Here is a 15,951-nt window from a genome sequence, read left to right as displayed (position 1 = left end):
TTTTGCACAAATAAAGCATACTACTCGGTGAGAGAGTTTCTCGATGAGTAATGTGTCAAAATAAACCTTGGATGAGAGAATTATTATGAACAAATTAAGTTGAACGTTAATTATTAATTTATTTATGTGATTTAATTAATTAATTATTAATTTTTATAATTTAATGTAATGATTTTATTGTGATTTTGAAATACTTATGATTATTTTACCTACTTGTAAATAGTGTATGAAAGATGAATGTGACGATGTACAATTAATACAAATAAATATTCTATTCTATTCTATTCATACATATAGGTACGCGAAAGAGGACTAATTAATTCACTTGCACGGAGGTTATCTTTGTTTTGTGGTGAGAAAGCGCCCCCAATCGGTTACCTTGTTCAACCAAACATTACATACGTTTTCCGCGACGTTATCGAGTATTGTATTTTAAAAGTCAAAAAGTCATAGTAGTGGCTTTCCAGTCTAGTTAAGGAAATATATCTCTAAAGGTGTTTGTATTCAGTTTGAAACCGCGCGGCGTGGGTGGCGACATCGTTACGTAATTAGGCGGGCCGGGCGTCGACCCCGCTCGACTTTGACCCACTTCTTACCCTAATTTCGCGTCTCCGGTAGACAACTTTATCTGTTGTGAACTGCCGGCGTCTCGACGTGTCTGTGATAGCTTTGAAAGTGGGACGCTGTAGATTAATTTAAGTTGCAGCTATTGCTCATAATGATGAGACATTGTAGAGGTACATTTTCTAGCAATTTCGGTGCAACGTTGTCGTTGTCAAGTTATAGGCTTATGTATGTCCGGACCTAGCTGGAGTAGATAAATAGGATTCATAACAGTAAAGAGGGAGATATGACGGGTCCACTGTTCGCGTTTTTGACAGGCGGTAATTTACACTTTATTTGATCATGTACCTAATTAGACAATGTTTTTTAAATACACACATAAACTAACGCTTTATTCTCAATCGGATGTTAACAGAACATATGAACTTCTCAAATTTGAATGAACTCCTCTGAGGGCTAATTTTTACATGCTGCTCCGCAATTGCTAGAACATTTACGATGTTTGGTCATAATATTATTATGAGTAGATATTAAATAGGTAAAACAGATTGAATTAGTGTATTCTGAAAAATATATACTTTTTCATTAAGCGAAGCGCGTGGTCGGCGTGGTTATTTTATTTTATCCGATAGATGCTGTTCAATGCACGCAATCACTGAATGTATAAAAAATAACAATGCGTTTATTGCTGCGTTGAAACAATAAACGGCCAATAGATCATCAGATTTAAAATGCATTTATTTTTACGCCTTTTATTGCCTTCGAGGGAAGCCAATCCTGTCAAACTGGTGTAACTTGGTCTGCCAAGATCAGATGTCCTCTCAGATCCAGATGTACTCTCTGAGTAATCACTGGTCAAACTATACAATGTGTGAAAGCAATTTACGTTTTATTTCGCTTTATTTAAAAGAAAAGATGGAGTTGAAAAACGAAACAGCTAACCATTAGCAGTGCGAAAAAATGTTAAAACACTGGAAAGAGTTTTCGCACTTACGACGTGAATATTTCACAAGATTCGTAAAAGCTTGAATTACCTTTTATTGTAGAAAGAGGAATCAGTGAAACGAGATATCTTGGTTGATAGGGGCTTCAAGCTAAGTTAGCGCATTGAGGCTAAAGATTTCCTGCAAGCAGTATTGCAATTACACTAATGAAGTAGATTATTATTCATTTATTTACCTTTGATTGGAAACGTTACAGTTATTTAGTCCTTAAAAACGACCTTTTATGCAATTCACATGAATTCACCTAATTCATCTGCACGGGAAGCATGGTCGCGCGATAGACGATAAAATAGCAGGCCGTCCCTATCGCACTATTTGTAAGTGCGATAGGGACGGCCTGATATTTTATCGTCTATCGCGCGACCATGCTTCCCGTGCTGGTTATTTTTATGTCAGTCGGCCGTATCCGAAATTACAATCGTTGACACTAGACTAGACTACAGCCGTTCGGAAAAGCGATAGAGATAGCTAGGATAAAGCTACAATAACTATATTATCGTGAGTGTTTGTGCATTTTACTATGTACCCAAGACACAATCGCATAGGCTTCGTAAGCATTTCGTAGCTGCACGGGAAGCATGGTCGCGCGGTAGACGATAAAATAGCAGGCCGTCCCTATCGTAAGTGCGATAGGGACGGCCTGATATTTTATCGTCTATCGCGCGACTATGATTCCCGTGCTGGCCCTTCGTCTTCCTATCACACTCTTCTGTATTGGCGCGCCACAGCCAGACTGCCTTGATCGCCGTTTCCACATCTCGGACACTGGCGATCAAATAATGAAAGAAGCGCGTTTCTAGCACACAGTCTAAGTGAAGTGTGGAGCGTTGGAGGCGTTACGGGAGAGTAGTGAAAGACGTGACTGTCCAGTATAGAATCCTTTATTGAGGAAAATGGTTTCCCTTATATACTATGTTAGTTCTTTGTTAGACCACTCCACTGGTTTGCGTACACACAGTTTTGCCTTTATCCTATTTGTGTCGATATGCTAACAGTTAATTAATACTATTACACGACGAATTTGTAGCTATTTCACTGAAATACGACTATTTGTTCCGTTTTCAATCAAAAGGGTACTTGACTATTTACTCACTGACGTTTAATAAAGCGTTATATCAATAATTGCTTAGACATTTTATTTTTGTCGACCGGCCTAGCCTAGTGGTAAGTGAGCCTGCCCGTTGAGGCGATAGTTCTGGGTTTGAACCCCGGATATCCCTATCCGTGATATTTCTGTGATGCGCACATGCATTTGTTTATAAGGTCCGGTTGCATCAAACCGTCTGTCATCGTTAAAGCGTTCGTTAAATTTTAAATATTGTATTGGAAGTTCCGTAGACGTCTGCTACGTGACGATGATGTGTCTGTCAAATGTGGTTGATGCAACTGGCCCTAAGTCATGGACGTTTTCTATGTATTTAAACGTTAGCATAAGTATACATAGGTATACTTACCCACACCACAAGCCTTCTTAAGCTTATCGTGGGGCGTATCTGTGTCAGAATCTTCTATAACTATTTTTATTTATAAAATTAACCTTCTCGATAACCGATAATGTACCTTCTGATTGAAACGGTCACATTTTACGGCAGTCTACTCGTGTTGTTCAAACCTATTTCAATTACTACAGCCAAATCGTGTTTCGGTCGCTTGGCACTCCATAACCATGCAGGGCTGCTCTTCGAAATTTCAATAACGTAACCTAACCTATAATTGATAATGATATTAGACCCTGAGCGAAACCAGACTAATTCCAATTAGGCCTAGTTACCCTTCGGGTTGGAATATCAGATGGCAGTAACTTTCGTAAATCTAGTGCCTACGCCAAATCATTAGTTGTCATAGCGGACCCCAGGCTTCCATGAGCCGCAGCGAATGCCGGGATAACGCAAGGAGGATGATGATTAGACCCTGAGCCACTAACAGGTTTCCGCTTCCGCAAGATACTTCGTAGAGTGGTTAACAGCCATAAATTAGCAGCAGCAGCAGCGAGCTGTCACTTTATTAGTAGGTTGAGGAATGACAGCCATCGAAAAACGTAAAAGTTTTATAATTTTAGTCATTGCCCGTTTCATTAGAAACTATCATGCACAAACAATATCGTCAGTCGGCTGTATCGCAGAGGAAAAACCGTTAACAACGGGAAACGATGACTGAATTTACATTATTTTACGTATTTCCTTGGCTGCTGTTACCCACCGGAACCCACAGCCGAAATGGCAGCTGACTTTCACGAAGGCTGATTATTCATGGACGTTTACTATTCTACGAAGCATCGCACGTGAAGCGATGATCAGCCATATTTTTGCCATAATAATATTAATAATATTGGTTATATATAACTGGTTACGATTCGGGGACCTCTTCGGAGAAACCGAGGGTTTTGCCTGTGCAATTGCCGACGAAGTTATGATGACGAACAACTACCGGAAATATATCCTGAAGGACGGTACGGTCGACATTTGTCGGGCATGCCGCCGTCCCGGAGAGTCACTCAGGCATATCATCTCCGGTTGTTCTCATCTAGCTAACGGTGAGTACTTACACAGGCATAATCTCGTAGCCAGGATCATTCACCAGCAGCTTGCTCTTCAATACGGTCTTGTGGACCGCGAAGTACCGTACTACAAGTACATACCTGCGCCAGTTCTCGAAAATGGTCATGCCACGCTCTATTGGGATCGATCTATTATCACTGACAGGACTATTGTAGCCAATAAGCCTGACATTGTCATAATAGATCAATCGCAACGCCGGGCCGTGCTCGTCGACATCACCATCCCCCATGATGAGAATCTCGTGAAAACCGAGAAGGACAAGTCCAGTAAGTACCTAGACTTGGCTTACGAGATAACCGCCATGTGGGATGTTGATTCGACGATCATTGTCCCGATAGTCGTTTCAGCGAACGGTCTCATAGCGAAGAGTCTCGACCAACATCTCGAGAGACTCTCGCTAGGTGGTTGGATCAAGGGTCAGATGCAGAAGGCGGTGATCTTGGACACGGCGCGGATAGTCGGACGGTTCCTCTCTCTGCAGCCCTAACCACCGGCAGCTTGGGCCCTGCCCCGCTGCTGGCGGCACCCTAGGTTAGGTTTTTTATAATGTGTTTATATGTTTTGTAAGTGTTTTATTTTATTTTACTTTTATACTCATATTGTAAAAAACCTAATCTAAGAAAAGAGATAAATAAAGTTAATAATATGTAGGTATGTGGCATGACTCTTTAATAAAATCCAAGGGCCACTCGCTAAGAGTATAAATAATTGTTGATGACCATTTTTTGATTGATATTAGTCAGTTTGTAAGTACCTAACAAAGAATATAATACTCACTAGGAGGTACCTAAGCACAAGTAAGAGATTTAAGTACAGGTCGTATCAAATCAATAAATGAAATTAAGAATTGATAATCTCGGATAGGCTTCCTGAATCTGACTGCATGTCAATTTGCCGCTTATAATTGGGTTTCGTTAGATAGGCATGTTATTGAGAACTGAGTCCTATTGAAAACCTGCATGAAACTGTGATGAAAAGGGGTTTTATCGTGATCATAAATAAAGAAATACGTGGAAATTGGTAAACGGTATTGTGTGTTCATAAACATACCAATAAATAAATTACCAATTTAGTCCTTGTTTTTACCTGAAACACAGAATCTATCCTAGCTCAGACATTTGTATAAATCATCCCTTATAAAATTCTTATCCCCTTATTCATAAACGTAGGTACATACTCTAAAGTTATCAAGCCGATAAAGTTCGTTTGTCCTTTTCTATCACACCAATACGTTGGAAAGGGACAAACGAACTTTATCGGCTTGATAACTTAAGAGTACGTTGATGAAAATGATGAATAAGGGGGTAAGTCTTTAAGAGTAGCCACTGTACAATAAAATTATGTTTTTCTTAATAAATAATTTGTATTTGTATACTTACCTGAAATGGCGTTAAAACGGGTGTTTTGGTTTTTATTGACTAAATATTTTGTAAAAAAACGGCTTTTAATACTTGATCTTGTACCACTAAGGGCCGGTTGCATCAAACCATCTGTCACCGTTAAAGCGTTCGTTAAATTTGATTGTATGGGAAGTTCCATATACGTCTGCTGATTGACGATGATGGTGTCTGTCAAATGTGGTTGATGCAACTGACCCTAAATATACGAATTTGACATAGCTACACAGCACTATTGACATCAGGTCTAGCACAACTTGCTTGTCCATACTTGAAGTCGCGCATGATGTATGGACTCGCGCGCGAGAACGGAAGTTGTTCTAAACCGCCAGGTATTAAAATTTACAGACTTTTAGAATTTCGATGTGAATGATAAATTGATAATAACTATGTTCCTAAAACGGTAAAGCCCATAATAAATGTTGCATTAAAATTTTTAATATCTGCGAGATTTTGTAATGTAGTTGTTCAAAAATGTTCATGTCTCTCTTAAATTGAACAGCCTAATGACTATATATGTATTTAGTGCTTAGACATGAATGCAAAACTAGATTCAATTTGTTAGCCCGGGTTAGGCAAACTAATGTATTGTATTCATTTACCTTCAGTAAAGTTCTACACAAAGACTATTAGTTACTAGCACTGACTTCAACAGGAAAACCAATAGATAGTCTATGGTTTTCCAAGAACACGTTTTGCTCGACCAAGTTTTAAATTGCAAATAACCGTTTGAATGGAGTAAAATCGCAATAAAACTTGTGTAGGCGACGTCGAACTTCGTCAGATTGAAGTGTTCGTTGCAAACTTGCTGAATACATATACTTTGACGTTTCAGCTCAATCTATTGGAATAGAAATCATAGCTGGAACTTGGACCATTGCACTTACAGTTGAAAAATTATGTCACTGTGCAAACTGTGAAATTAGTTAAACATTCTGTCATGTTTTCTGTGAACTCTTAATTGGTATTAGGGATGACGACTACATAAAAAAATGGCATTCTGTTTAATCCGTCAGTTAGACCGTCCAAAAATACTGAACACAGTAGGAGGTAGGGCATAGCGAATGATATTCCGCTTTGTGTGGTAGGGCACAGCACAGCGGATATCGTCTCGTTCGAATCTAGAGCAGAGCCCAACTGGGGTAGTACCTCCGCCTTACAGAAGACCGCAGCCAAATAGCACTAGACCCTACTCATAGTGTTGTGTTCCTGTCGGTGAGTAAGGTTGCCAGAGCTCAACGAGGGTGCGGTGTGCTGATGACGGGAGGACTTACGGAACTAACTTGTTCCGTTTATTGTCCTTTGAGTCGTCGGCAACCCGAACCCTCCTTGGAACTTGTACACTCCTTTTTGCTGTGTACTTAACACAGCAAAAGGGAATGTACAAGTTTCTAATGGGGTGGCAACGCGCATGTGACACTGTTTGAGTTGCAGGCGTCCATAGGTTACGGTGACCGCTTTACATCAGGCGGGCCGTATACTTATTTGCCACCGACGTAGTATAAAAAAAAAAAAACACATATTTTTCGCTTTTTCTAATTAATGAAAAAATACAAAGATATAGAGCATCAAAGTTCCGGAATGGGGGCTTGTGACGTCACTTCCTCTAAGTAAAAATTGTACCTAGGCGTAACGTCACGCGAAACTTCAACGCACTGTACCGTCGTCATTTTTCGTTTACGAGAAAAAATAAAAAATACGTGTCTAAAATTCTTTGGTAATCTAACTGACGGACTAATTAAGTAGTTTTTTTTAGTCGTCTTGCCTATTATACATAATGTAAACTTAATAATATATAAACAAATAATACAGCCGATGTATTAAATGGAACGTTTTTCTTTGATCAATAACTACTTGGGACTTTTGTGATGATAAATATAAATAAAATAAGTTGCTAATTATGTGTACATAGTTACAAATATTAAAAAAACAGAGTTAGCAAATAGAAGTAGGTACATAACATCCATACTTTCTTAATATTATAAATGGGAAAGTGGAAAAACGGAGCGACGAATTGACGTGATTTTTTAGGTTAGAAATTTATTAAATCTTAAAAGTTTAACGTCATAACTTTTTAAGACAATATTTTCCCATTCGAATGGTAAACGAATTTAATTTCAAGTAGCGAAGTGAATAGTAGGTCAGCTTCCTATATCAATTGTCTCTCATTTTTTGCCGTGATAATATTTCCACGGTGGCGTTCCATTTTTTGTGTCACAGAAATCCAATTTTAAATATCAAGCTATCGACGCGGTAACGTTTTCCTTTTGCTTGATAAGATCTACAAAAGCGGGGACTCGATATCCGACGGTACGTAAAATAGTTTATGGAACTACTACGGACTTGAGGAGTCTGTTTTAAGAGTAACCTCCTGTGGGAGAAAAGGAATATGTTATAATTATATCATAGATCATAAATGTACTTGTAACATATTCATATATATCATAGATATCTTATATCTCAAGTATTTTGTCACAAATATAACTGACAACAACATGTCAATTCTATCAATTTAATGAATAGGTAAGTTTGTATGATTCAAAATAATCATTTACACGTCAATTCTATACCGTCCAATCACCAGCCAATTCTATCAAGATAATATTAGTTTGAAATTACTTTTCTCTCATGTGGATAAGATGCAACTTTTTCATCTGTTTTCGAAGAATCAAGACAGCCTTTATAGGTTGATGTGGTGAAAATATTTTTTAGTAAGCTTATTTACCATTCGTTTGTTTGTGAGTTTTGTTTCGTTAGGTAAGGTCCCAAAATTAAATTATCAAGGGAGAAGTTGCGAGAATAATTATCCTTTTCATTATGAAATACGGCCTCCATTGATATATGTCGCTTTGTGTTTCCTTCGTTTGTTACTTGCAATTAACAAAATCGCTTACAAATTGGTAAATTTACTCTAGCCTAGCTACATTTTAGGTTTATATTTGATTTCTCTTAAACTTACGGCATTCGGTAAGCAAGAATGCAGGCTTAGAAGTAAAAGGAGGCTTAGAAATAACCAAGTTCGTTATCGGAGCTCGTAATTGGCAGGTTCCTTTGTTAAGAAACATCAAACGAGACCTCAATTACATACGTTTAATTCCCGATTGATAATAAACGAATACAAAATGGTCTGCGATGAAATCATGAGGGAATTAAATTTAATTTTATTATTCATATAAGCTTTTATTCAACTTAACTTGTTAGTATGTTAGTTTGGGTCAAAACGTAGAAGCTAAATTTGACCCACTTCCCAATTTCCGATTAAGCTGAAATTTTGCACACATATGTAAATCACGTGGAAATGCAATATTATGCTATCATGGAGCTGATCTGATGATGGAGCAGAAAGGTGGTCATAGGAACTCTGTTATGACGTATCCCCATCGAGTAAGGGGTTTTTAGAAACGTCTCGGAGAGCAGTAGATGACTGTTGAAGGAAAGGTACAGTCGGTGATAAAAGCTTGTGGCAAAAATGAAATATTTGCAAAAAACTTATTAATAATGCTGATGTTGGGACATTGGGTACTCGATCGGGGTTGATGGGCAAATCAGTTAGGGCCACTTGCACCACCCGCTTATCTGAATGTTAGTGGGCTTTCAACTGTCAAATTCTATATAAAATGATGGGTCAACCTGGGGTTAACCCTCCATTTTAAGTGGCACAAGTGACCTTTAATTTATCAGTTATTGGGATTTCTATTAAAAAAAATAAGAGTGCGTAATAATTAATATTTACCCCTTCTTGAACATTATTATACAGTAACCCCCATATTCATAAACGTACTCTAAAGTTATCAAGCCGATAAAATTCGTTTGTCCCTTTCCGACGTATTGGTGTGACAGAAAAGGACAAACGAACTTTATCGGCTTGATAACTTTAGAGTACGTTTATGAATAAGGGGGTTTGAGTTTTGAATGATTCACGGTTATTTTCATTAGACTTATATTGAGAGACAACCAGCGTTTATGCCGTACGTAAAGGGAGTGACAGATAAGATCTCTAAAATACTAAACAATTACTCTGTAAAAACTATCTTCACCCCACACAGGAAAATTGCACAGTTCTTGCGGTCACCTAAGGACAATTTTCCTCTGGAAAAACCTGGGGTGTACAAAGTTGAGTGCAGTTGTGGCAGTTCTTACATAGGGCAGACCAAGCGCACTATTGCCTGCAGAATTAAAGAACACATTGCTGCAGTCAAAAAGAACGATACTCGCAAGTCTGCTATTGCTCAACATCTCATTGAGTCGGGTGCAAATCATTGGATCGAGTTGCATAGTCCTAAGGTAATTTCGACGGAACGCCACTACATACCGAGATTGGTAAGAGAAGCCATTGAGATTCACAAATATAAAAATTTCAATCGTGAGGATGGCTTCAAACTATCTAATGTATGGAATCCAGTGATTTGTTTGTGTAAAAAACCGGTGAAGTCAGAATTGAACAAACGTAGTGACACTGTGAGTGTAGTGTGTTTGGACAGACCATCGAGTGTGAACGCGACCAGTGGTAACGCTGAAAGTGAACGCAGCCGACGCGCGCGAAGGAGGGTAGATCGCGCGCTGTCTATACAACTTTAACATCCACCCGCCTTCGTCAGTTTTCCGTGATCATGATGCATGCAACTGCGTCGAAATATCGGGAGCTCGACAAAAATCAAAAAGGTAATCACGGTCTATATCCCGGTCAATATAAGTCTAATTATTATACAGAACAATTTAGCATGGTAAGCATAAGAAGACTTGTGTTGTGGGTACCCGGATTTGTACCCAGCCCCATCGGTTAAGCAGGTCGGGTAGCTACTAGCTAATCACTACGGTCAGGCCGGTTGACAGAAATATCTATAGAGCTATAGTCTTTATAGGTACAGAAAATTTGTTATTTGTAAACGATTTTATTGAAGCCAAAGAGTAGGTACCCAATGTAGGGTAAACTCACCTCATTCGGTGACACGCCTAATTCGGTGAAACAACCAAAAATCGTCTTTCGGTATAGTGCTTCAAAGATTGTATCACCGAATTAGGCGTGTCACCGAATGAGGCGAGTTTACCCTATGTGAAAAATAATCATCTGAAAACGGATGGAAACGTGTATAAACTCACTATCCGCGATAAAAATCAATTCCATAGTTTTATTACTGAAGTAGGTATATACTCGTATCTAAACAAATTCAGTTGCGATCACTCAATTTACACACATTAAAAAAGTCACTAAAACAGTAACTAACAACTAAAGAATTAACTTACGACAACACAGAAAAGTTGCTGGAAATCTTAGTATAAAACACACACACACACACACACACACACACACACACACACACACACACACACACACACACACACACACACACACACACACACACACACACACACACGCACGCACGCACGCACGCACGCACGCACGCACGCACGCACGCGGCGCGCGCACACACACACACACACACACACACACACACACACACACACACACACACACACACACACACACACACACACACACACACACACACGCACGCACGCACGCACGCACGCACATACACACGCACACATCTCTTCCGTAAATTCATAATTCACACCACACATGATTATGATGATGATGTGATCTATTATTCTTCATTAGGTCAAGAATCTTCCTCTTTTCACTATCCTGGGTTTATCTTGTATACTTAAATTAAATAGTTATTATTGATTTTATAAAATTTATCTTCACTTTCTGCGTATACTACATGTTTACTCCTAACTCGGCCTAGCGACCGCCGCATTCCAGTGGATTTTTTGTTAAGGTTCGCGATATTGTTATTTATAGGTATAAGTTTCATTTAGTTACTCATTTAATAATGTGTTAGTTTAATAAGTTATATTACAGACTTGAATGTAAAAAACAAGTGGTGAGTTCGGTGAATACTGGCCCACCGTAATACAGTTTATACTAGTACGGGGGTCAGAAATACACTTACTTAACTTTGTCTTGGTTTTTACCATAGAATAGTTACGACAAATAAAAATGTAAGTAGTTTAAGCACTTTTTCTGGCACAATAAAAGATTTTTATTTATCTTTTTTTTTTTTTTTTAATTAGCCTCTTTTGTGTCCCACTGCTGGGCAAAGGCCTCCCCTCGCTTTCTCCACTCGACCCTGTTGTTGGCATTTTCCCACCATTTTGGGTAGAATGCGTCCAGGTCGTCCTGCCATCTCCTTTTTGTATATATCTTATTATCTTTAAAATAATCTTTGTTTTGCAGATACCAGCAACTATTCAGAAATAGAACGCCGAAGGCGTACAGGATAAATTCTTCGAGAAAATCGCTTTTTGAAGAACGAAACAAAAATGGTAAGTATTTTCTTGCAAAAATGTTACAGAAATATTATGGATATTTTGAATTAAATTTTGCAGGTAATAATGTTAAAACTATTTCATTTTTGGTTATTTGCTTATTCTGACACTGTAATGACTAATGAAATTTATAAGCTTGCTTGTTGAGCGACATTCCAGACATTATTGTTTTAGTAAAAAAATCGAAATAATAATTTAAAATCATAATTATGGTTCTATTTATTAGAATAACAAAAACATTAAAAACCAACATGATATGAGTAAAAGTTCCCTTAACTTCAAAAACTCAAAACTTCTAACGCTGAATCTTCAAATGTTCTTCTCAGGGTTTAGTACTATCATTCAGGTTTAATCAAAGTACCTGTGTATGTGGTTCCTACATTTTGCTATAACTTAGGTTCATAAAAAATGTATAGATTACTCAGGCAATAGTTATTTGTTTTACAAGGGGGAAAAGTAGTTGTTTAACCGCACGTGCCAATATTGATACCCTAACAAGCGAAAGATTCCAAAAAGTGGAATCTTGGGCGTTGCGAGGGTTTCAAGGCACGAAGGTTAAACAAACTTTGCCACCGAATGAAACACAAAATTTTTCACCACACCAACACGAACAAAATACTGACTATAAAATATCAAATTAAATCAAATCCATCAATTTATTCAATATTTATGATTCAAAATTATCATTTATAAGTAAATTCTACCAGCCGCAGCCAGCTTATGACATCAAGTTAAAATTAACATGAAATTACTTTGCACTCTTATGGATAAAATGCAATTTTGCTATCTGTTTTCGAATAGCAAAATAAGCCTTTAACAGTTGGTGTAGTGAAAAGAAAATTTCATAGTTCCTTTTTGAGATTTCGATATAACTACTAGGCTACGGACACCTACGACGAGTTACGCACTGCTACGCCGTAGCAAAACGTAGTTATGTAGCACCTTTCATTTTATGTTTACAACTAGCAGCTGGTGCCGTTAGAGATGGGTAGGGGTGAGTAAATACTGAGTATTTACCCGTAATTTACTCAAAGCACCGAGTAAATACTCGTATTTACTCATTTGGGTGAGTATAAACTGTTACCTAAAAATAATTTAAAAAATGAGATTTAAGTACTTAGTTTAGATTATTATTATTCTCTTTATTTATTTTCTTTCTTAGGCTAGGCTGTTTATAATATGAATATAAAAGTAAAATACAAAAACACATACAAAACAATATAAAACACATATAAACACATTATAAAAAACCTAACCTAGGGTGCCGCCAGCAGCGGGGCAGGGCCCAAGCTGCCGGTGGTTAGGGCTGCAGAGAGAGGAACCGTCGAACTATCCGCGCTGTGTCCAAGATCACCGCCTTCTGCATCTGGCCCTTGATCCAGCCACCTAGCGAGAGTCTCTTAAGATGTTGGTCGAGACTCTTCGCTATGAGACCGTTCGCTGAAACGACTATCGGAACAATGATCGTTGATTCAACATCCCACATGGCGGTTATCTCGTGAGCCAAGTCTAGGTACTTACTGGACTTGTCCTTCTCGGCTTTCACGAGATTCTCATCATGGGGGATGGTGATGTCAACGAGCACTGCCCGGCGTTGCAGTCGATCTATTATCACAATGTCAGGTTTATTGGCTACAATAGTCCTGTCAGTGATAATAGATCGATCCCAATAGAGCGTGGCACGACCATTTTCGAGAACTGGCGCAGGTAAGTACTTGTAGTACGGTACTTCGCGGTCCACAAGGCCGTATTGAAGAGCAAGTTGCTGGTGAATAATCCTGGCTACGAGATTATGTCTGTGCAAGTACTCGCCGTTAGCAAGATGAGAACAACCGGAAATAATATGCCTGAGTGACTCTCCGGGACGGCGGCATGCCCGACAAATGTCGACCGTACCGTCCTTCAGGATATATTTCCGGTAGTTGTTCGTCATCATAACTTCGTCCGCAATTGCACAGGCAAAACCCTCGGTTTCTCCGAAGAGGTCCCCGAATCGTAACCAGTTCACCGATGCGAGCAGATCTACATCGGGTCCCGTGAGGGCCTTGTAGAACCGCCCGTGTAGCTGCTTGCTCTCCCATACCGCCTTGCGGTCCGCAGTACTTAGTACCACATGTTTGCGCCAGTTCTGTTTCGCCAAGGAGAGCGGCGTGAGGTTTCCGTCCACTGCCACCACATCACGATGCATCCCGCACTCGTTGTTAAGGAAGTAATTCCTGAGATTGTACACCTCACGGTTGTGGAGATCTTTGGCGTTTAGGAAGCCTCGACCTCCGCACTTCCGTGGGATGTACAATCTCATAACAGACGAGCGCGGGTGTAACATACGGTGTGTGGTAAGCAGTGAGCGGACCCTCCGATCCAGGGCGTCCAGCTCAGTCTGGGTCCACCGTAGTATGCCAAAGGAGTATATGAGTAGAGGCATTACCCAGGCGTTAAAGGCGCGCACTTTGTTGCCTCCTGACAAAAGACTGTTAAGGACTTTTGTCAGCCGACTGAAAAAGCGCTCCTTCACCGACCGTCTAATGCCAACATCCTCAATACCCAACGACTGTGACATACCAAGGTACTTATAGGTTTCTGATTCAGAGATAGATCTGAACGACATCGTCTCAGAAAGTTGTAAATTTTCTGAATTTACAACCTCCCCCCGCTGCACATGCATGACCGCACACTTATCGACACCAAATTCCATTCTGATGGCGGTACTGAAAACTTCAGTGGTTTTCAATAGCACCATCAGGTCTTGGGTGTTTGGTGCAAATAGTTTGAGATCGTCCATGTACAGAAGGTGAGAGATGACTTCACCCTCTCTCCGAAGCCGGCAACCTAGCCCAGAATCCTTCAGCAGCGTGCTGAGGGGATTCAGAGCTAGGCAGAACCATAATGGACTCAAACTGTCACCCTGAAATATTCCTCGCTCAATCCTTATGAAGTCCTGCGGGCCAGGGGGGCCATCCCTGCCTCCTGGTTGACGAAGGACTGTGGTCCACTGCCTCATACATGCAGCCAGGAAGGATATTAAAGCTGCATCAAGTTTATACAGCTCCAATACCCTTCTCAGCCATGAATGAGGCACCGAATCATAGGCCTTCTTATAGTCAATCCAAGCGGCCGAAATGGCCCCCTTGTTCCGCCGAACTTGTTGGCAGATGGTCATGTCTATGAGGAGGAGCTCTTTAGTACCACGGGACCCAACCCTACATCCATTTTGAGCGGGAGCCAGAATGTTGTTAGCGACAATATGCGCGTTAATTTTTGCTCTCAAAATGGATGTAAGGAGCTTGTAAAGTGTAGGCAAGCACGTGATGGGTCTGTAGTTTTTTGCTTCCGTGGTACTACCGGACTTATAGAGCAGGAAAGTAACACCAGTTGTTAGGGAAGGTGGGAGAGAACCAAGATCGAGGGCTTGTTGAAATTGCGTTGCCAAATGCGAGTGCGAGCATCGAAACCATTTTAGCCAGAAGTTGTGCAATCCGTCCGGTCCAGGACTTTTCCAGTTCTGGGCCGTACGGGTAGCACAACTTACGTCGTCGGGGCTGATGGTGATAGCCCCCATAGGCTCGATGCTCTCGCACTCGCGTTCGACAACGGTCATCCATTCACCCTCCGTGTGTTCGACGGGCACCGACCAGATGCTACGCCAGAAATCAGACATGGCAGTAGCATCCGGCAGCCGCACGTCAGACACACGAGGGTCGGTTTCCTCCCATCTTCGGTATACTTTCCTTTGGTCGCTTTGAAAAAGACGATTCTGCTGGAATCGGTCCACACGCTTTCTGTAGCGGCGAATACGGCTTGCCCATGCATAGACTTTCTGCTTCAGGAAGTCGATGCGCTCTGTGACATTGGCCAAATAGTCGCGGGGCCTGATGTCCGTCCCCGCGAACGCCTGGTTCACAAAGCGCATTACTCGGGGGCGATTATTACCCCCTCTGAAGCAGATCAGCTTTGCAATGAGAGTCCTAAACGAGTTGATACGACGCTCGATCCGTACTTGCCATGCAGGGACACCTTCGGCGGTCCTAGTTGCACGGTCAGCGTCCGGAAACTTGACTCGAGCAACACGGCACGCCGCGATGGCCCCGCAGTACA

General features: G+C 40.3%; 1 protein-coding gene across 1 annotated transcript in view; it reads left to right on the top strand.

Moving 5' to 3' along the window:
• The window catches only part of LOC125232774 (Down syndrome cell adhesion molecule-like protein 1 homolog), a 161,252-nt gene that overhangs the window by 65,031 nt on the left and 80,270 nt on the right, over positions 1–15,951 (top strand). The window contains exon 5 of the mRNA XM_048138556.1: positions 11,765–11,853. Within this exon, the coding sequence (XP_047994513.1) occupies positions 11,765–11,853 (89 nt within the window). The remainder of the gene's footprint in view (positions 1–11,764; positions 11,854–15,951) is intronic.

This window comes from Leguminivora glycinivorella, chromosome 13 (assembly GCF_023078275.1).
Source record: "Leguminivora glycinivorella isolate SPB_JAAS2020 chromosome 13, LegGlyc_1.1, whole genome shotgun sequence".
In the NCBI taxonomy this organism is placed as follows: Eukaryota; Metazoa; Arthropoda; class Insecta; order Lepidoptera; family Tortricidae; genus Leguminivora; species Leguminivora glycinivorella.
Note: the sequence above shows the minus strand (reverse complement) of the source record. Positions and strands in the feature narration are given on the sequence as shown.